Here is a 22,812-nt window from a genome sequence, read left to right on the forward strand (position 1 = left end):
ACAGATCTAAGTCTAATACATATATAATACAGATATAGAATGATATAAGGCTAATACATTGAATACATAATTAACAAACAGTGTTTGATTTGCAACAGAGTTGGTGTTTAAGGATTTAGAATATTGTTGACAACAAACCTAATGCTAACATTGAAATATTGAAGTTACAGCATCACAGTTTGATTATATGCTCCACAAACAGTTATTTTGGTTCCACCACAGTAGACACTTTAGCAAGATTTTTATTACAAATCTGGGGCTATCATTGCTACATAGAAGAAAACGAAATACATATTCGTATATGCTTAAAAAATAATGTATGTTTGAGGATGTATGATATTGCTGATTTCAAATCTGAGGCTAATGCTCCCATATTGAAGTCCAAAATCATAACACTTAAACTATATATTTTGCAAGTAGAGTTTTCAACCCATTTGTCATTTCAAGATCGATGATATTGTTGATTACAAAGCTTAGGCTTGAATTGCACAAATAAAAAAGTCTCAATTAAAAAAATATAGAATCCGAAAACAGTGTCAAAGTTGGTGTTTCAGGATTTGTGCTGTCGTTCATTACTAATATTGTAATCTATAAGTCAAAAATAAAAACACATCGGTGTATACTTCACAAACGGTACTGGTAAGTGAGTTTACTCAAGGTTCTTATTTTAAGAATGACTCTCCAAATTTTTTATTCAAAAGTTTAGGACATTATTGATCACAAGTCTGAAGCCAATATTACAGCTGACAATCAACACTTGAAAAAAAATTAAGTATATATCATAAGCTATATTTCCCTTTCCTGGATGTTTCAGGTTCTTTCCCCAGCTATGGGGGGGGGGGAAATAAGAGGTAAGAGGCTCCAGGAGTGATGTTTATTTGTTAAATGAATCATCCCTTGAAACAGGCTGACATGATACCATGAAAATTCAATTTTGGCGTTCCAACCTCCTCCCGCCTCCTTAAACCATGAAAATCTCAAGATTTCCCTGGGAGCCGGCGTTTATTCCCATCCCCCCACCCCCTTTTGTTGGGGGAGGGGGTCTTCGAAAGAGAAATTGTCACCTGAATCAGAATCTAAGTCTATAGGAGAGGAGCTAGATTTGTAAGCAAATCAGGTTAAAACAGTCTTAATGACTGTGAATGTGACTGAATGTTCTGCTATTATGATGCACTGCTTAGGTAATCAAAGTCATCAAAGTGTTACAAACTTCTTTTTTACTTCTATTCGGTACTTTTATAAATAAATGCAAAATAACATGTTTATGATATGAAGAATATGGCTGAATGCAGCTATTTAAATATACCAGGCTGTTACGGTGACATTTCTTAGATTCAAATTTAGAAAAAAAGACATATGATTTTACTCCCAAATAATGGTAATTTTTGTCACAAAATGGATGTCCGAAAATTAGGCACTGTCCAGTTGCTAAGAAAATCTCAAGAGATTTTTGAAGAACTGTTGAACAAAAGATAGAGTTTAGCTTAAGGATTGGAAGGCTGAGGGGAGAGAGCAGCTTTCTTCAACCTAAAGATACTCCTCAGCATATTAAAAGAAAAAAAAATTAAAAACAAAATATCACAAATGATCCAAGTAAAGATATACGTTTGAACTAATAACAAAAATACGTTATTATATACAAAGGGGGAGGGGCTGCTGTGCCTCCAAACGCTCCACTTTTATGCCAAAGTTTAATTTATGATATAATGAGAACAAAATTAGTATCTGTAACATTTTGAAGCTTTAGTGTGAGCGCCCTTCTGCCCCCTCATTTCTAGGATGAAGAACAATTACTATCAACAACAGAAACTGTAAATAACAAACTTTTTCCGACAAAATTTCCAACAAAAGCATTTTTTACTATACACTGATTTCAAAAAGGCCTGTTTAAAATTTGCTAATTTAAATTTTAACTATAGAGAGCTATTAGCCTAAAAAGCTTTATTTGTCATAGACAGCACAGTAGCACTGCCTTAAAGTAAAGAGTGAAGTGGCTTCCATGAATGATCTTTTTTCTACTCTATATGGAAGGAATTGTCACAGAAACCCCAGAGGGAGCTCACTTGATTGTAAATTGAAAGTTTCAGCACCTTTTTTAGAGTCAAAACATATGGAAGACAACCATTCACCCTCCCAAGACCTTCTTAGTTGCTTTTCCCCTCAACCCTGATCAAAATTTTGAGGTAGCTATGTGGATCAAGATAGTTGAAAGATTTAATGATCATGCCTTGACATGATCCCCTATAGCCCCAAAGATGAGGGCTATAAATTATGCAAGTTGCCCATTGTTTACATATAGGTCTTATTATTGGGAAAGAGAGCATGTTGGATCCAATATCTCCAAAAGAGCTAGGGGTATTAAAGTGAAACTTCCAAGAAATGTTGAGGGATACATTGAACTAAATTAAAAGTCAATATTTGTATCTAGGATGCCAAAAGGGTGTGTCTGCAATATCTCGGGAATGGCTAAGGATATTTAGTTGAAACTTCAAGGAATGTTTATGGGGCTGTTGAAACACATCAAAAGATACTATAGGCTATACAGACAGGTGGTCAAAAAAGCATATCTGTAATATCTCAGGAACAGCTAAGGATATTAAGTTGAAACTTTTAAGAAAATATTGAGTGGAGTGTTGAACTACATGAAAGATTCAGGCTGTTGCACTGTAAGAGGATGTTGAACCAAATCAAAAGACACTGTGAAAAACCATGTTGTCAAAGGGGCATTAGGTTGCACCTTTCAGGAGATGTTTAGAAGGATATTGAACTCAAATCCAAAGACACCTATGTGCATCCAGGTTTCAAAAGAGTATACCTGCAATATCTCAGGAACAGCTAAAGGTATTAGGTTGAAACGTTCAGGAAATGTTGTGAGGAATGATGAAACAAATCAAATTGTACTACAGGCATCCAGGATGCCAAAAGGGAGTATCTGCAGTAAATCAGGATTATTTAAGGGTATTTAGTTGAAACTTTCAGGGAATGTTGAGGGGGTGTTAAACTAAACCAAAAGAAGTGCATCAATGTTGTCAAAAGAGTTAATTTGCAATATCTCATGAACAGCCAAGGGTATTAGTTCGAAACTTTTTGGGAATGTTGAGGGGATATAGAACTAAATCAAAAGGCACTGTATGTATCAAGGTTGTCAAAAGGCCATATATGCATATCTCACAAACAGCAAAGGGTATCAAGTTGAAAGTCTCATGGAATATTTGACAGGGTCAAAGGACAAAAAGACAATGTGTGCATCCAGGCTCCAATAGGTTGTATCTTTGATATTTCAGAAACAGCTAATGGCATCAACTTGAAACTTTCAGGGAATATGGAGGGTCATATTGAACTAAATGAAGAGACACTATGTTCACCACATGTGAATAGGGTGTATCAATAAAAAATCAGAAATGGCTAAGGGTATTTAGCGAAAACTTTCAGGAAATGTTGGAGGGGGTGTTGAACTAAACATAATATATTATTAGCCTCCAGGTTGTCAAAACAGCAAATCTGCACTATCTCAGGAATAGCTAAGGGTAGTAAGTTGAAACTTTCAGGGAATGTTAAGGGTCATATAGAACTAAATCAAAAGACACTGTCTGCATCCAAGATATTGAAAGAGCAAATTGGTAATGAATCAGAAATGACTAAGGGTATTTACCAAATATTTTCAGGTAATGCTGGGGGGTTGGCATATTACTACTATTAACTGCTAACAACTCACTGCAGCCCCAAGCCGCACAAGGCAAACACAGCTATGCACTCGCCTCCCTGGTCTCAATCTATTCAAAGCCTATGTCTTCACACCCTCCCAAGAAGTTCAAATTTCCTTAAATCCTTCTTTATAATCACTTTTCACTCTGTTCAGGGATGACATGTTGTTCATTTGGCCTTAGATGTTTGACCAAATAGGACAATCTGTCATCCTTCATCTGCAACACATTTCCTAGCCATGTCAACCTTCTTTTTTTTGTTATACCCATCTCATTCTTTTCTCATTATAACCAAATTCAAGAACGAAGTAAATTGGAAAAATAGCCAAAAAAGGCAAGCTGCTTTTGAGAATCAAATAGGAGATGGCAGGAAAGATTCTATTAGGGCAAATGATTGTTGTCAGGAAATTTCATTAATCATTTAAAGATAAGTAGTTGAGCTAGGTTAATGAAATGATGACATCAGACTTGATGTCCTGTTCTGAATTAGATACAATAAAAACGAATTCTTACTTCACTAAATTTAAAAAAAAATCTGTATTCAATGAATTTGTAGAGTTGTTTACAGTTTATCTACATCCTAGCCCCCTAAACCTAATGCCTGGATATAGCCCTAGGCTATATACAAAAGATGCAGGTTTAGTTGTTTTCTTTTTAACTGGCATTATTTGCGATTAAGAAGCATTGTAAATGAGAAATAAGTAAAAAAATGATACAAGCCAACAAATCGGCAAGCTTTTGATATAGACCTGGACAGCAGTTAAGGTTAGTAGGTTCAGCGTGGAATCAGGAGTTAAGCAGGTTTGTGTCTTATCTCTGTTTATCTGGATTATTTTGACCGAATTTGTACAAAGGAACACAGCAAAGCCTAAGGGACAACATAGTAACAAACAGGATGGTGAAACTCTCAGGGACTTAGACTATGCTAATTACTTGACTGTTCTAATATGAAAATGTTGATAAAATGCAAATGCAAAAATTTATGGAGCTTTTGAAAGTTCTGGGCACAAGAATTGCTAATTACTTGACTATGCACAAGACTATGCTAATTACTTGATTGTCCTAATATGAAAATGTTGATAAAATGTGAAAATTTATGGAGCTTTTGAAAGTTCTGGGCACAAGAAAGTTTAGAAATCAATGCTAAGAAGTCTGTTATTTAGACAAAAAATAAATGAAGGTGAAGACGTGATCTTAAGTAATGAGAAAATTGATGAAGATGACAGCTTCACCTACCAGGATAATGGTAAAGTAAAGATTTTGGATCTATTGAAGATATAGAATTGAGATTAGCAAAGACCAGGATTTAAAAGAAATTATCAAGAATAGGAAGTAATTTGCAAGCTAAGATTTGGATATAGGAAGCCTAAAATAAGGTATCTGATGATACTACTTAAATTAACTTAAATTACCTTAAATCGCAGCTTGGAGCGAATTTAAGGATTTTCCATCCTTGTAATGCTCCGTGATGACATCTAATGGTTGTTTTTTTTGTCGTGATTCGCTTGCTACATTCGGGTTGTAGACTCAGCAGCTTCCCAGTTGTAGAGGAACTCCTGCTGTTGCCAATCTTCGTCAAGTCTTCGCTTGAAGGCAATCGTTGAGTCTGCAGACACCGTATCTTCAGAGAGCTGATTCCACAAGTTGGTTATTTGTTGGCTGAAGAAATGGCTTCTCTCTTGGATAGAAGAGTGCTTCTTGAAAATTTTCATTGAATGTCCTCTTGTCACAAGGCGTTCTGGGGAAGCAAGGAGACCAGGAAGAGTATTTTTTGAAATGACTTTGTGGGTTAGAATCATGTCGCCTTGCTTCCTCCGGTATGTGAGAGAAGGGAGCTTCAGATGACGCAAACGCTCTTTGTATGGCACTTGTTTGAGGCCATCAACCATCTTAGTTGCTCTTCTCTGTACTTTTTCTAGTATTTCTCTGTCCTTCTTAAAATAGGGGGACACCAGGGACATTCCAATCTCAAGGCGTGGCCGAACCAGTGCCTTGTAGAGCTTCATAAATACTTTAGGACGCCGGCTAGAGATAGTTCTTTTAATAAGTCCAACTACACTACTTTAATTTTATTATGAAGTTTTCTTCTGAGCAGGGCCTAACCTAGAATGTTACCAATAGTATAAAATAATGAATCTATTGGCACTGTTTTTAAACATGTTTTCTTCAGAAAAGCTTACCAAGGTGCAGACTAAGAATTCCTTACTCTTATTTGTTAACATGTTTTCTTTAGAAGTGACCAGCCACGAAACTGATACCCTAAATAGCCTAATGGCTGCTACCATTAAAACTGCAATACTGCTCTTCACCTTCAGCCTGTAATACTGTATGAATAGAATTTACAGTTTTATTATAATGTTTCCTTCAGACAAAATGTCCAATTGTAAACTTAGCCTACCCTACTCTTATTTTGTTAGCATGATTCTTTTAGAAGCAGTCATCCACAAAACTGATACCTTATATAGCCTATAATGGTTGCTACCATTAAAATTGCAATCCTCCTCTTCACCCCTGTCCAGTAATACTGCATTTATCCCTAGGGTATATATAGAATTTAGTGTTTTTATGAGTATGTTTTCTTCAAAAAAGATGCCGACTGCAGACTTAGCTTACTCTACTTTTATTTTGTTACCAGATTTTTTTTAGAGGTGATCAGCCATAAAACTGATACCCATCTAAGAGTAAAAATTGGTCAACTTGTTCCTTCTCACTAATTATAGCCTCGCTCTTATCTTTAACTGGGAGAAGTCAAAATTAACTATTCCCTCTCAATTTACTAGCATGCTAGTACAAAATTTTACTATTGTGCCATCAGGCTGCATCTTAAAGGTATTCAGCAATTTTATCCATGACATCCACTTTACACCATCTCAATCCACACTTTCTTGCTTTCTCTACTTTCTTTACGTTCCTCTTATTTTCATACGATCTATCTCTCAAATAATTCTTGCACAAGCCCCTCCTCCTTTCTATTAAACATAAAGCATTTTCAATAATATTCCTAGCTGCATTTCCAGCTTTCTTTCCTAAGATACCATCAAAAACTTCACAAACTATTAGTCCCCTTTTATGATGGGACAATTTTAGATACAACACTAACAACTTTGGATGCAGTGATAGGCAGCAGTGGAGCCGACTCATATACACCCACATTCAGCTTGAGTCTAAATTTGTAAAATGCTCCCTGATCCAGGAAAAAGGATTGTGAAGAATACATAGGCTAGAACAATGTATCAAATTCATATACAGGCTTAATCATAGAAATTTCTACTGATAAACCAAATTGTAAAATCAAAATCTGAATTGCAAACTTGCTGTTCTGCTGATAATCCAGATTATGACAATTCTGTTCCACTGACAATCTGGATTTTAAGTTCAAAATCTAGATTGTGAATTTTACAACAATGCTCAAAAGAAATATTGTTGATTTTGCCCATTCATCAATTGAGTTTACAACTTTTGCTGTTCTACAGGTTGTGATTTGACAATCCAGTTTTATAAACTGGTTTCGTGAATTCAGTTTCTAGAATTCAGTTTGTTGGTGAAAAAGGCCTCATAGTTATGCTAGACTAAATCTAAGACAAGTAATGTGTAGCAGAGGAATTTAATTAGGATAGAATGTAAAATTAGCTTTGTTTAAACTTAAATGTCAAAATATATTCCTACATGGTAGACAGCCAATCCTAACCATCAGCTAATCCCAACTATCTAGGCTGGATAATATCAAACATTAGGAACCTACTACTATGTTTATGAAAGATGCATTTTGTTGAACTACTTGTCAAGATTACACACAGACTAAGTGGCCTATTGGGGCTATTAACCTACTATGAAACAGCATGGAATGGGGAACTGAATGGTTCTACCCTGGTAAATTTCTAATGGGCCTTATAATATAGCTAAAATGAAAGTGAAGACGTCATTTGATGCCTGTTTTTGATAAAAAAAAATCTATCATAATTCAATATTTGCTTCTGGGGCTAATTGCATCTTGAGCAAAGTTCAAATGCCACTGACAAAAATAGCACTGAATTTTGTGATTCAAAACTTTGATGTTGACAACTCAGGGTATATATTTCCACATTAGGGAGGTGGGGTGGGTAAATTTGCAGTGGGTCATATAATTTAGCTAGGATAAAAGTGAAAACATCATTTGATGCTTTTTATGCTTTCATTATTCATTTAAAATACCTTCAGGGCCCCTTTAAGGGCTCAAGATACACTTAGCCCCAGAAGCATTTATTGAATTACAAAAGAACATATAAAAAGGCATCAAATGACATTTTCACTTTCATCTTAGCTAAATTATAAGGCCTACAAGAAATTTACCACTACTCTTGTGTCATTATAGTGTTCAGGGTAAATAGTTACCAGTTCACATAAATGACCTACAAATAAAGTGAAGGTACCACTCAAGGCCTTTTTTAAAATTCTACTTTAGCTACTTTTAGCTATCTTGGAAAGGGTTAGGTTAGGAAAATGAAACTCAGGGATGGGTCAACAGGCTAAAGTATGTCCTGGGAAGGTATTTTGAAGTACCTACCTCTGCTCCTTCTCCTGCTGGAGGGTCCTGACCTTTAAAAATCCTTGTGTTATAAAAGTGAAACCTTGCAAAATAGATCTCCTGCTTAAATGAAGTACAACAAAACTGTTTTCAGCTTCACAACTTTTCTCAATCCCAATTTATGAGGTTTTAAAGATCTGCAAATTTTGAAAAAAAAAACATTGGTATGGGTTAAAATTCAGGAATTGTATTTTCAGAACTAAAACCAGTGAAAAAGAAACTGATAACTGAAAATTAAGGTAAAATATTGTTTTGTCAAAGTTTCAATTAGTGTAGACCTGTCATGTAGGCAAATTTCAGGACCCTCTAGAGGGAGAAAGAGTGGAGGTGGGTAATTGAAAATACCTTCTTGAGACATACTTTGGTAAATTTTTCATTGTTCATATTCTTGACTTACAAATAAAGTAAACATACCACCCTGAATTGGTATATATACATAGGGATGGGATAAAATTCATTTGTGGAAAAAGTGATTATATTTGGAGAGAGCATAAAAAAGGCAGGTAAGGTTTACATTAACAGACTAAATCAGCTAGATAAAAAGACATACCACTAGCATCAGAATTTCATCCTGAGTCCAAATATAACACTCATTTCTGTCGCAAATTATTTTCAAAATTACTTCTAAGCTTCTTTAAGTTTCTTCAATTTTCCTGGTTTTTTTTTCAAAGAAATGTCATGGCGGTGATTCAATTTGAAAAATACAAAATTTTGCTGAAAGCTGTTATTTAACTGAAATATACTAAATCTTGTTGAGCAGTGATTTGATATGAAAAATACTAAATCTTGTTGAGCAGTGATTTGATTTGAGAAATACTAAACAGTTTGAATTATTCATTTTTTTGGGAAAAAACTTACCACTAGCTTCAGAATTTCCTCCTGAATTCAAACATAACATTCATTTCTGTTGCAAATTACTTTCAAAATTGCTTTTCAGCTTCTTTAAAAACAGCAAAACTTCTTTCATCCAAACAAACACTTTATGGCAGCTACATATAGTTTTATAAATATCAGATAAATAGCACTTAATGTAAACAAACTAATCACTCATATCTAACTTTTCATCATCACTTTCTGATGCACTAGGGGTGTCACTAACTGGTGCTCTAGGTGCCCTATCAATTCCAGGGGGATAGTGCTTTGCAGCTTCAATCAAAAAATTATGAAGTCAGTCTTTTTGCTTAAAATTTTGCAGAAATAAGAAGCACAATACATACTGCTCTATGTATGCTGTTTGCATCCCTGGTCTCTTAGAGTGCTTTTTGAAGCATCTCCACAGACTGTCTATATTTTGAGTATGAATGGAACAGTCCTGTGAATCAACAATATTGGCTGAATGATTGATTAGTAATGAGTATATTAATGGCTGGACAAAGTACAATAAGCTCCCCATTTATCACTGTAAATAACACTTCCAGGCTTAATATATTTTTTTATAATAGGAATTAAATTTTTCCTTGTTTCTTTGGAGGCCTTCTTGGCCATCAGTCATGGCTACAATAATTTTTCTTTTGCTCTCTCTCTCTCTCTCTCTCTATTCCACCAAAAACCCAAACTTGCTGTGAAATCCTTTCCCTGTTGTACTTTTTTCTTGCCATTAAAGTTTCATCAATTTCAACCTCAACACCCTGCCCTCCTATAGGCTCTTGGTTTCCTTTCCAAGCCATCAGAACTTCTGAGCAGAAAGACCTCCAGTCAATGTTTGTTTTTTTACTTATCTGGAGTTCCTCAATAACCATTTGATGGTCCCAATCATCCAACAGAAAGTGATTTATAAATATCAGGATTTGATGAGGCTTAATCTTGGCCTGATGCAAGAAACTCCCTTTTCTATTGGATACTGAATAGCTGCAAAATCTTCTCTTTTTGGTCTTTGGGATGACATAGCTCTTGCTGCATTTCCACATATTTTCAGATGTGTAATATCCTGAAAAAGTTGTTGCTTGCTTCATCATTATTTATAAATCTGTTTATTGCAGTATAGTATGACATTTCACATGACTGGCACATAGACATTTTCTAATAACTGGCAATATACAAATCAGAACAATTGAAAATGATATTTTTCTATTTGAGTAATCTGAATTTTTTTCTAGCTTTCAGCCTAAATATAACCAAATTCCAAATTCTAAACTGAATCTTAGTTCTGAATCAAGAAAAAACTAAACAGGGAAGACCTATTTTGTACAGCTTCACCCAAAACTATGTTAAGTTATGAAACTAGGTCACTTTAAAGTGACCTAATTTATTTAGTGGTATGCATTTGTATTAGACCCTGGCGCCACGCCAGCACATTGAAAGAACACCACCAATAAAAGTCTGGTTGTCTGCCACCAAAGTGTTGCAATGCTGCCAGCCTGAAAAAAATTTGGTTCCCCAAATCCCCAAAAATCAATCAATCATGGTGCTGCCACCAAAGTGTTGCAACGCTGCCGGCATGCCACACATGCAGTGTGTGTGGCACTAAGAGCATTCAGTTTCAAACAGTTTGTGGTAGCAAACTTTAAGTAAGGAGCAACCCAGCTCAATAGTAATCAAAACTAAAAAAACTGAAATTTGATACCAATGGAACATCAACAGAATTGGATTTTTATCCAAGTGACCTAGTCATAACTTAACCTAGTTTTGGGTGAAGCTGTACAAAATAGGTCTTCCCTGCTTCCCTGTTTAGTTTGTTCTTGATTCAGAACTAAGATACAGTGACTGAGATGCCATAAAGTGTTTGTTTGGATGGAAGAAGTTTTGCTGTTTTTAAGGAAGCTTAGAAGCAATTTTGAAAATAATTTGCAAAAGAAATGGATGTCATATTTGAATTCAGGATGAAATTCTGATGCTAGTGGTAAGTTTTTTCCAAAAAAAATTAATAATCCAAACTGTTTAGTATTTCTCAAATCGAATTACTGCTCAACAAGATTTAGTATTTTTCATATCAAATCAAAAGTATTATACTTTTTCAAAAGTATTTTTCATATCAAGGGGGGGGGCTCCAGCCCCCCCCCCTGGCTGAATGATGCTGCCTTATTTTTGTATTTTTGTTGTGATATTTCTATTATATAGCATTAAAAGTGCCAATTAGACAAGGTTTGCCCCCCCCCCTGGAATTCAGCTTATGGGCACCCATGCTTAGAAGTAATTTTGAAAATAATTTGTAACAGAAATGAGTGTTCTATTTGGACTCAGGATGAAATTCTGATACTAGAGGTATGTTTTATTTTTTTATTTAGCTGATTAGTCTGCTAATATAAACCTTATCCAAAAAGGCATCAAGTGGTATGTTTACTTTATTTGTAAGTCAATAATATGAACAACAAAAATTTATCTATACTTTAGCCTCTAGATGTAAAAGTAGCTAAATTAGAATTGGCACTGCTCTATTAGCTGCAACCTATGCAATATATTGTACAGGGAAGATGCTAAGGAAACTAGTCAAACTGGTTCTTTCAATAGTGATTTCCTATGCTTAAGATTACAAATACTGATTTAGGCCTAGGCTATCATTGCATCTATAATATTGAAATTTTGTTTTTTTGGGGTTTAGGGGGAATATAGGTACTGAGGTTAGGATACATATTGAATATGTGCTATGTTTTACGCGGTTTTGTGCTATGTTAAAGGCATCAAATGGTAGCCTATATTCACTTTATTCCTAGGTCATTTATGTGAAATGCTCAATATTTACTGTACTCAGTTCAGAAGAGTCCCTGGACAAGAGTGCTACTTATCAAGGTTTACCCAAGTTCAGTGCCTTTTGGAAGGGGGGAAGGCAATGTCCATTAAAACCATAAATCTTGCAGTAAATACATCATACCAACCTTTAATCTAAAAGGTATTTAACTTCCATAGCCTTAAGTCATCATAAGCTAATTTGAGCCCTGAAATGGAAAAATTTTACTCACTATAAGCTGAGGATGCCCTGATTTTTCCAATATTTAAAATACTTGCTACTTTTCTTATAGTTGTCGACGATAACAATTTACTGGAAATTGGTTGATAGAAAACAAAACTAAAAGGCCCAAAGCCTGAAAAAATTATCACTTCTCGTAAAATTGGCGGCACAACCCTGTGCCTGCAGTGCATTATATAATCTATAAGGGACTGGAAGGACTTGATATGTTAATATCACCTTTCTCTTAGGCTGTTCCTTAGCAGGAAGAGCCTCCGATACGTAAATGTGATTGCCCGGATCTCCTTTATTTATTTATTTTTATTTATTTTATAACCCATTGAAAATATAAAGCATGACAATGGAGTATAACAAAAAGAAAGAAAATCAAACAAAAAAAGCACATACAAAAGCAGGAGCAAATACGTGCAAATTAAAACTCTATAAACCAAACAATTCAGAAAATTAAGCCACTCCAAAGGTTGTAAACCTCTTTAAATGTATCATACAAATAAATAATACAATATAAAAAAATAATAGTAACCCAGCAAAAAAAAATAATAAATAGGTAAATAAAAAGGAAACTAGAATTAAAACGAAAAATCCAAGGGTGATTCGACGGATAACCCGTAAGCTTGGGAAAAATCTCATCTGCACCATCAAGAGGATCAGGCAAGCTGTATCTCTCCCGCAGTCTAACATTCTTAGTCCAAGGAGGAACCCAGATAAAGAACTTTAAACATTTTAAATAAGCCCTCCTGATTTCTATTATATCCGATTGGTTAAAAATGTCATAGGAAGGAACCTGGTATAGAACATGAGGGAGAGAAACAGCATTATAAACTTTCACAAGGTGGCGCTTACCAAGATTCTTCTGTGAACCAACTGCACCAGCATACGCATTACGGATCCTACGTACGGTTCGGGCAATTAGTAATTTCCTTTACAGCCTGAACGCCAATCTCATCGTTTTCTCTAATGCCGGACGCATATTGCCTTAAGTAGCATAAGTTACGGGATTTCATTTGAGTCTCTTCAAATTGAGATTTTTCACTCATATGAAACACAAGTAATAGTTTTGTTATTCCTAAAATAACGTTTAGGCTTAAGCAAAGATTTTGAATTTTTATTTAATCAATTCAATGAAAGAAAAAAATGTCTCTGCTAGATTTTGAAAATGTATGTTGCTTAGTTCCAGTGTTGGGTCGGTACTTAAATACGTATTTAAGTACAGTTCCAAGTACTTAAATACATGTACTTAAATACGTATTTAAGTACAGTTCCAAGTAATTAAATACATGCTTAGACATTTTTTGAAGAGTACTTTAAGTACGTAAATAATATATTTTTCGTGTACTTATCGGTACTTAAGTACCAATTACATTTTTGTCTTGAACTTCTCTAAAGTCATCTAGAAAGTAGAACAAATCTCAAATGTTGAGCTTATTATAAATGAAAAACATTTATAATAAATATAAATGTGATATTATTTGAAATATTACTATTTTTTAGGTAAATTTAAAGATAATATTGTTTATTTATAATAAAAAATGAAAAAGAAAAATTTTTCATGAAATTTCTTGAGTCACAATATTTATTACAAGTGCAATATCTGTTTCTCTTTCTTATTTACTTGCTTCTCTGAAATCACAAGACAAGTCATTTGTTACTAAAGAGAGTAAGGATCCCAGGAAACCGGGAGATGAGCTCTAGAAATCAGGGTGTCGAGATGAATTTTAAAAGGACTGAATCAGCTATAGTATAAAGTTTTAACATATGTTATGTAGATTAAGAAACTATGTTAAAGAATTATGTTAAAAAGGGGATATAAAGACTCCGTCAACGACTAGGGTGGGAAGGGAATGTCACTCTTACAAAAGTAGTATTGTTATTTTTCGCTGTTCTGTGAGGCTTGAAAGCACTAAAGCACAAAAGTGACAAGAAAGTTATGCGCCAGAGGCAAAGTGCGTAATAAAAGGAGAGACAAAGTCCGTGAGTAAATAGAAGTGTGCGAACGATTTCCACATTTCTTCCCAAATTGACAGTTAAACTTGAAATATCATACGGCAGATTATAATCGAGAACGGAAGACTCCACAATTTTTTGTCCGTCTGATAACTGTTGTTCTTTGAAAAATCTCCTTTATCCGATAGTATTACGAATATTTTCCCCCTTCTTCGCTGTCATTCCTAAAAGACATATCTCATATTTTTACACTTTTGAGATAATTGCCAGAACCGTCAATTCTTCGCAATCTACCTCGGAACAGCAGGCCCAGAACCCTGGGGTTCAGGGGAATCCAAATTGAGCCAGAACTATCTCATGGCAATCTTCCAAGTCATGAATGGGTCCATCCGATTGCGAAATTTCTGTTGATCTCTTTGTTCCTAGCGCACAATCATTAGAAATTTCAAAACGACATTCAGTAAATAAAACGATTAATACAATTAAATCAACACTTAAACAAACTCATTCATGAGAAAAATGTTGGTAGAATAATAGGCTACTGCTTCGAAATTTAGCCAATCAAAGGAGTACGTAATTCTCCTATGATAGTTTTAGTCTGTTTAAGGTTATTTCTTATTGTTTTAACTACGCTTATCCAAGCTAAAAAAGATCTGGTCAACTTGACTGAAAGTATCACTTTTATATTTAAAAATAAAACTTTCCTAATGGATAAAAGAACGATATAACGGACTATTTTGGCTGTACTTTCTCATACTTTCCTTTCGTAAGTTTTGAATCTATTGCAGTTAGTCTTGCAAAAGTTCGACTTTGGCCATGTGCTAGAGGCGAACGCTGTACTACTTAGTACTGAATGCTTTGGCAACACTTTTTTTTCTGCAGCAATAACCAATTCCAGAAATTCTCATTTTAGCCGGTATTTTTCAGAAAAATAAAAAAAATAAAATCGAATATTAGAGTGAAACTAAGCAAATACTTCTTGGTTTTTTTTTATTATCTTAGTATTCTTCGAGAAATTTTGCGAATACAAACGTCCTTCTTGGCAAAATGTTCCATTTTTTATTCTATTTATTTCCATTTTTCAAATAATTCAATTATCATCTGCTTCCTTTTGAAGGTCACAGTCATTTTTCATTATAAATTTAAATTTACGTGAAGGCCTAATTCTGGCACCTAGAAATCTTGGCTGCAGCTCCTGCTGAGGGAGCTTTGGCCGAGAGGAGTTTCCACTCAGATTAGTACTAACATTCAGCAATAATTTGTGCTAAAATTGAACAAGAAGTTTGATCTAAACAAGGTTTTATAAAATTAGATCAACTACCACTCCTACTCTTCATAAGTTTCTGCAACTTGCTTGATGCAACTTGTTGCAAGCTGCACGTGGCCAACTTATCTGTGAAAACTTTGCTTCCGCCCCATCCCGTTCAGACATTTCCTTCTCGCTACCTCCTTCGACGTTCCTACTTACCTTGAAATTTTTCTTGTAATCTCTTCCAGAGTATTTTCGAAGACCACACTGCCTTTCCATGCCATACAAGCAACATTTAAAATAGGGATAAATCCTTTTATTAGACAGTGAAAACAATGACAAAATCTCTGGATATTTCGATCACATACGCAGTGATCAAAATATCCAGAGATTTTTCATTGTTTTTGATCTCTAATAAAAGGATTTATCCCTATTTAAACTAATATTTGTATCTCTTCCAGACCCCATGCAGTGTTTTTCGTTTGACCCCAAGAATATTTGTAAAAGAAACATTTGTATCTGCAGATATTTACAAAGAAAGAATATTGCAAAGCACGGTTTTTGACAGTCCCTCATCTAATATAAAAAAAACGTGTAACCCTTTTGAATTTTTTGCACCTAAAAATTGCCCTCAAAATTAAAACCAGGAAAATTTTCTGAATCTTATTATTTGGTTTAGTCAATGCCAATTTTTGAAAATTCGATCTAACCAAACCAGGAAACTTGGGTCAATCAAAATAACTAACTTACGTATTTATTAACAATAAAATTGTTCAATGATCTTTTATCATCAATTATATTCCCTTGAATCGTGAATTTAGTCAGTCATTTATTATATATACTCATTATCACTCGTCACGTCAACAAACTTCACAAATTTGAGATCCCTTCTGGCTGAAATCCAATTTCTGGTTTGGGATAGTCATGTACATCACTTTCATTTAACTCACCCTCCGGTGACTGATTTTGAACTTCATTATAAATACTTAATGTAGCTTCATTACTGCTTATTAGAGAATTAGTTGCTTCAGTATCTTCGGGTTGGCTAATTTCTAAGCTGTTAAGCCTACCTGGCCGAACTGATTCAGGAAGTTGAATTTCAGCACTGAGACTATAGTTATCATGAACACTTTGTATATTATGACCAATGTCTACATTATCGGAACCCCCCATTCCTCTATGATCCTCAATTTGAGAGTAGATTTCATGGTGATAAGTGTCAATATCAATAGTATATGCAAGTCCAATATCTTCCTTGGTTTTGTCAGTGGCAACTATGTCATCTGACTGTTTTACTTGTGCGTATCCACTAGCTTGACATTGTGCTGATTCATGATAGTGACTGTGATGATGGCTATGGCTGTGATCATGGCCAGCACAGCTGTGAGCATTAGAATGAGTATGACTTTCTGTGTTTTCACTGTTTTGCCCACAGCATTGCATATTTGAGCAATCTTTGCTTCTACATCTTAAGTAGCATTCAGAAATGATTTCTTCTTTTGTATTCGCAACAAGCTAGAAACAGAACAATCAAAAATACGAAAACAAAACAGAAACATAAGAATTAAGAATTAAAACTATTAGTACCACATGCATAGCATTTTGCTATGCATTTTGCTTTTGCTTTTTGCATTTTGCTTTTTTTATTTTCGTCCAAGATGATTAAATTATTGTGAAGCAATTGAAATTATTTCTTCACATATTTCAAAATAAGTTTTTCACCTATATCTCTGCAAAAGAAATGTAAAAGTGATGTTAAAAAAAAAAAAAATCAATCACAGAATCCTTGAGGCGCTCGAGCCGGAATGAATTTTAGAACGCTTGCGCATTAAAACACTAAAATTTTAAGATTATAAAAACTTGTGTTCTAGCACAAGTCTTTACTAGTTGGGCATTGACGGCAATGAAACATTTTATATTGACAACCGTAGAAAGTTATATCAATTGTAGATAGTTATAACGTTTTAAATTTTAGTAACCTAAGTCTTAGTGACATGCTATATCATAGGCAGCGCGATAGCGCTGCCTGAGTAAAGAACGATATGGGCACAGAGTATTCTTTCTTTTTCTCCATACCCAGGGATTTTGTATCAAAACAGTTTTCGTAGGAACTTCAAAAAAGACTCGTTTGATTAGAAATTGGATTGACTAGTGCCCTTTTTAATAGTTGAAAGGGATTGGAGGACCCCTAGGCCCCCCCCACGTCGATCATTCCCCCCACCACATCCAATCAAAACTTTGAGATAGCCATTTTGTTCAGCGTAGTTGATTTTCAGATAGAAAATATCTTTTTGAGGAGGACACTCCCCCAAAACCCTCGGGGCAAGGGTTTTAAGTTATGCCCTGGGGGCATATAAAGTTTTTTTATAGAAGGTATTGTCGTAGAAACTTCAAAAAAGGCTCGTTCGATTGGAAACTTAAAGGGCTACTGCCCTTTCTAATGGTAGAAAGTTATTGGAGGGCAACTAGCCCCCCCCCCACGCCTATCATTCCCCCAACACACATCCAAAAATTTTTTGAGATAGCCATTTTTTCAGTGTAGTTGATTTCCAGATGGAAAATATCTTTTTGAGGAGGACACTACCCCACAAGCCTCGGGGCAAGGGTTTTAAGTTAAGCCCTGGGGGCATATAAGGTTTTTATAGTACGTATTGTCGTAGAAACTTCAAAAAAGGCTCATTCGATTGGAAATTCAAAGGGCTACTGTCCCTTTTTAATAGTCGAAAGTGATTGGACGGCAACTATCCCCCCCCACGCCCATCATTCCCCCAGACACATCCAATCAAAATTTTGAGATAGCCATTTGTTCAGCATAGCTGATTTCCAGACAGAAAATATGTTTTTGAGGAGGACACTCCCCTACAACCCTCGGGGCAAGCGTTTTAAGTTATGCCCTGGGGACATGTAAGGTTTTTATAGAAGGCGTGTCGTAGAAACTTGAAAAAAGGTTCATTCGATCGGAAATTCCAAGGGCTAGTGCAGTTTCTAATAGTCGGAAGTGATTGAAGGGCAACAAGCCCCCCCCCCCCACGCCCATCATTCCCCCAAACACATCCAATCAAAATTTTGAGATAACCATTTGTTCAGCATAGCTGATTTCCAGACAGAAAATAAGTTTTTGAGGAGGACACTCCCCTACAACCCTCGGGGCAAGGGTTTTAAGTTATGCCCTGGGAGCATATAAGGTTTTTATAGAAGGCGTGTCGTAGAAACTTCAAAAAAGGTTCATTCGATCGGAAATTCCAAGGGCTAGTGCAGTTTCTAATAGTCGAAAGTGATTGAAGGGCAACAAGCCCCCCCCCCCCCACGCCCATCATTCCCCCAAACACATCCAATCAAAATTTTGAGATAGCCATTTTGTTCGCCGTAGTTGATTTCCCGATAGAAAAAATGTTTTTGGGGAGGACACTCCCCCACAACCCTCGGGGCAAGGGTTGTAAGTTATTCCCTGAGGGCATATAAGGTTTTTATAGAAGGTGTTGTCGTAGAAACTTGAAAAAGGGCTCACTCGATTGGAAATTCAAAGGTATACTGCCCTTTTTAATGGTCGAAAGTGATTTGAGAGCAACTAGCCGCCCTCTCTGGCCCACCTTTTCCCCAAACACATCCATCAAAATTTGTAGATAGCCATTTTATTCAATGTTTTGGATTTCCAGATAGAAATTATGTTTTTGAGGAGGAAACTCCCCCACAGTCCTCAGAGCAAGGGTTATAAGTTATGCCCTGGGGGCATATAAGGTTTTATAGAAAACGTTGTCTTAGAAACTTCAAAAAGAGCTCATTTGATTGGAAATTAAAATGGTTAATACCGTTTTTAATAGTCGAAAGTGATTGGAAGGCAACTAACACCCCTTCCACGGCGAACACCCCTTCCACGCCCACCATTTTCCCAAACATGTCCAATCAAAATTTTGAGATAGCAGTTTTGTTCCACGCAGTTTAAAGTTCAGGAAATTATACCTTTGAGCAGGACACTTCCCCCACAGTCTTCAGGGCAAGGGTTATAAGTTATGCCCTGGGGGCATATAAGGTTTGCATTGAAATCTTTGTCATCGAAAGTTGGAAAAAGGCTTATTCTATTAGAAATTCAAATGGCTAGTGCTCGTCTTAATAGTCGAAACTGAATTGAGGGAAACTAACCCCCCTCTCACTTCTACATTTTCCCCAAAAACACCGAATCAAGAATTTTAGATAGCAATTTTGTTCAACGTAGTTGAAAGTTCTGAAAATTACGTCCTTGAGGATGACAACCCCCTCCCCATAACCCTCAGGGCAAGGGTTGTAAGTTATGCCCTTTTTAATAGTCGAAAGTGATTGGAAGGCAACTAACCCCCTCTTACGCCCACCATTTCCCCAAACACATCCAATCAAAATTTTGAGATATCCATTTTGTTGAACAAAGTCGAAAGTTCTGAAAATTAGGTCTTTTAGGATGATAACCCCATCAGAGCCCTAAGTGCAAGGGTTGTAAGTTATGCCCTGGGGGCATAAAAGGTTTATATGGAAAGTTCTTGTAGAAATTTCAAAAGGGGCTCATTTGATTGGAGATTGAAATTGCCCTTTTTATAGTCGAAAGTGAGTGGAGAATAATTAACCCCCTCTCACGCCCACCTTTTCCCCTAACACATTCAATCAAAGTTTAGAGATATCCATTTTGTTCAACGTAGTTGAAAGTTCTGGAAATTATATATTTAAGGATGACATACCTCCAGAGTCCCCAGGGTAAAGGTTGTAAGTTATGCCCGGGGGGCATATAAGGTTTTTAATGATAGAGTTGTCCTAAAAACATCAAAATGGGCTCATTCAATTGGAAATTGAGAGGGCCAGTGCCCTATTTAATAGTTGAAAGTGATTGGAGGGTAACTAACCCACCTCTCACGCCCACCATTCCCGCAAACACATCCAATCAAAATTTACAGATAGCCGTTTTGTTAAACGTAGTAGAAAGTTCTGGAAATTAGGTCTGTGAGGATGACAACCCCCTCACAGCTCTCATGACAAGGGTTGTTAGTTATTCCCTGGGGGCATATAAAGTTTTTATAGAACACGTTGTCGTAGAAACTTCAAAAAGGGCTCACTCGATTAGACATTGAAATTGCGTGTACCCTTTTTAATTCAACGTAGGTGAAAGTTTTGGAAATTAGGTCTTTGAGGATGACATCCCCCCAATAACCCTCAGGGCAAGGGTTGTAAGTTATGCCTTTTTTAATAGTCGAAAGTGATTGGAAGGCAACTAACCCCCCTCTCACACCCACCATTTCCCTAAACACATCCAATCAAAATTTTGAGACATCCATTTTGTTCAACAAAGTCGAAAGTTCTGAAAATTAGGTCTTTTAGGATGATAACCCCATCAGAGCCCTAAGTGCAAGGGTTGTAATTTATGCCCTGGGGCATATAAGGTGTTTATAGGAAGTGTTGTCGTAAAAACTCAAAAAGGGCTCATTCGATTGGAAATCAAAAATCCTAGTGCCCTTTTCAATAGTCGAAAGTGAGTGGAAGGCTTGACATTTTTATAGTAAAGATCGATGTGGGCATAATGTATTATTTTTTTGTTGTTGTTGTTGTTTAGACCAGGGCTTTATATCAAACGAGCTGTCGTAGGAACTTCGAAAGGGGCTCATTCAATTGAAAATAGAAAGGGTTAATGCCTTTTTTAGTGTTCGAAAGAGGTTGGAGGAAAACTAATCCCCCTTCCACGCCCCCCCCCTCCCATTTGACTTTATGTTTAAAAAATGAATGTTGCCATAAGATTAAATCAAAATGCACTGTGTTAATGCTAATTCCCAATAAGGCATCTCAGCAGTATCCCAAGAACGACTGAGGGTATTATGTTCAAACTTTCGGGGCTGCTTCTGCTCTTAAAATTTAACCTAATCAAAATAGGGTAAGTGTATCCAAGCTATCAAAGAAAGTAAACAGATTTTTTTCCGAATGGTGTAAAGTTCTCCATTTCAGGTCGACTAGAGGAGGTATTAAACTAAATTAAACACTACTATTTTTGTCCAGATTTTTAAGAGGGTGTATGTTGTTAAGAATGGCTGAAAATTTTTCTCCAGCATACAAATAGCAGGCCAAACTATAAATTCTTAAAAAAAAAGAAAAGATTTTAAGTATTACTTTCTTTTTCTCTGAAATAGCTATGTCAATATAAAACGAACAGAAATTAATTAAAAAAAACTTCTTCCACAAAATAAGTTTTCAAAGATAAGTAAAGAACTCCATTAAACCAAAAACGAGCAAAAATAAAATCAAATAATCTACCAAGCGTGAAACTACCACAAATCAGCACCGATAAATAAATGAAACCCAAAACGAACAGAAATTACAATAAATAACCGAGTCAAACTCAAAACGAGCAGAAATTAACATAAGTTGGGCTCAAAACCCCAATGCCTTCCCAAGGCCAGAACATAATTTGCACTTCACTGAAAAAAATACAAATGAATATGCATTGTTAGTTTAATATACATATACTGATATTTAGTAATCAAAATATGAATATTATTTGATTTATTAAAGTTATAAAAGTAAAAACATTTATATTTTTCAGTAAAGTGCAAATTATGTTCTGGCCTTGGGAAGGCATAGGAGTTTTAAGCCCTACTTATGTTAATTTGTAAAACATATAACATTTGTAAATTTGTAAAAAATACAAATTAATGTGTATTGTCAGTTTAATATACATATACTGATATTTAGTAATCAAAATGTTAATATTATTTAATTTATGAAAGTTATAAAAGTAATTACTTTATATTTTTGTCAGTAAAGTGCAAATTCTGTTCTGGCCATGGGAAGGCATAGGGGTTTTGAGCCCTACTTATGTTAATTTCTGTTCGTTTTGGGTTTCATTTATTTATCGATGCTGATTTGTGGTAGTTTCGAGCTTGGTAGATTATTTGATTTTATATTTGCTCAGTTTTTGTTTAATGGAGTTCTTTACTTTTCTTTGAAAAACTTATTTTGTGGAAAAAGGTTTTTTTAATTAGTAGTAAAAAAAAGTTTTTTAAAAGTTGTAGAAAGTTATATCAATTGTAGATAGTTAAAACGTTTTAAATTTTAGTAATCTAAGTCTTAGTGACATGCAATATGACTACAAAGCATCTTCTGTGTCCTAAAATTTTCGTATTTTTTCAACAACTAAGACGCCGCAACCAGCATCGGTTGCAAGACTAAAAATACTTTGGAGCAAAGAAAATGGGTCAAAAACCTAAATTTAGGTCACAAAAACCTAAATAAAAATATTAGATGCCTTTTCTTTTCTTTAAAATTTTGCTTTACATTGAGTAAAAAATTAAAAGAACTACTTTTGCAAAAGCACTGGCTTTGTTTATTTTTTTTCAATCAAGAAAAATTGTTGAGAAACAAATAATCTAAGTAGTCTTAGAACAAAATTTAGGTTTCAAATAAGCCTAGGATTTCCATTGTAATCTCAACATGTTAA

The 22,812-nt window shown here is 35.2% G+C and overlaps 4 protein-coding genes across 6 annotated transcripts in view; all 4 read right to left on the reverse strand.

Annotated features, from left to right (window-relative positions):
* Positions 1-12,191, reverse strand: part of LOC148945473 (mediator of RNA polymerase II transcription subunit 17-like) — a 32,964-nt gene extending 20,773 nt beyond the window's left edge. The window contains exon 1 of one of the 2 annotated variants that reach the window (XM_089098823.1): positions 12,081-12,191. The gene's annotated coding sequence lies outside the window, so the exon portion shown is untranslated. The remainder of the gene's footprint in view (positions 1-12,080) is intronic. The other variant, XM_089098822.1, reaches the window with a different exon arrangement.
* LOC148945472 (transmembrane protein 70 homolog, mitochondrial) overlaps positions 1-12,200 on the reverse strand; it is a 68,643-nt gene extending 56,443 nt beyond the window's left edge. The window contains exon 1 of one of the 2 annotated variants that reach the window (XM_089098824.1): positions 12,165-12,200. The gene's annotated coding sequence lies outside the window, so the exon portion shown is untranslated. Of the gene's footprint in view, positions 1-9,126; positions 9,144-12,164 lie in introns of those variants that run through there. The other variant, XM_089098825.1, reaches the window with a different exon arrangement.
* LOC148945474 (uncharacterized) lies at positions 5,213-5,593 on the reverse strand. The gene has a single exon (XM_089099055.1). The coding sequence runs from the start codon at positions 5,591-5,593 to the stop codon at positions 5,213-5,215; it is 381 nt and encodes a 126-aa protein (XP_088955181.1).
* Positions 12,201-16,014: 3,814 nt separating the features above from the next.
* LOC148945475 (uncharacterized) lies at positions 16,015-16,907 on the reverse strand. Its single transcript, XM_089098596.1, has one exon. It carries the CDS (start codon positions 16,806-16,808, stop codon positions 16,236-16,238), a length of 573 nt encoding a protein of 190 aa, XP_088954722.1. The 5' UTR covers positions 16,809-16,907; the 3' UTR covers positions 16,015-16,235.
* Between the last annotated feature and the right edge of the window lie 5,905 nt (positions 16,908-22,812).

The sequence above is a fragment of the Artemia sp. Qi Xiang Cuo genome, chromosome 13 (genome assembly GCF_049724085.1).
Source record: "Artemia sp. Qi Xiang Cuo chromosome 13, ASM4972408v1, whole genome shotgun sequence".
Classification (NCBI taxonomy): Eukaryota; Metazoa; Arthropoda; class Branchiopoda; order Anostraca; family Artemiidae; genus Artemia; species Artemia sp. Qi Xiang Cuo.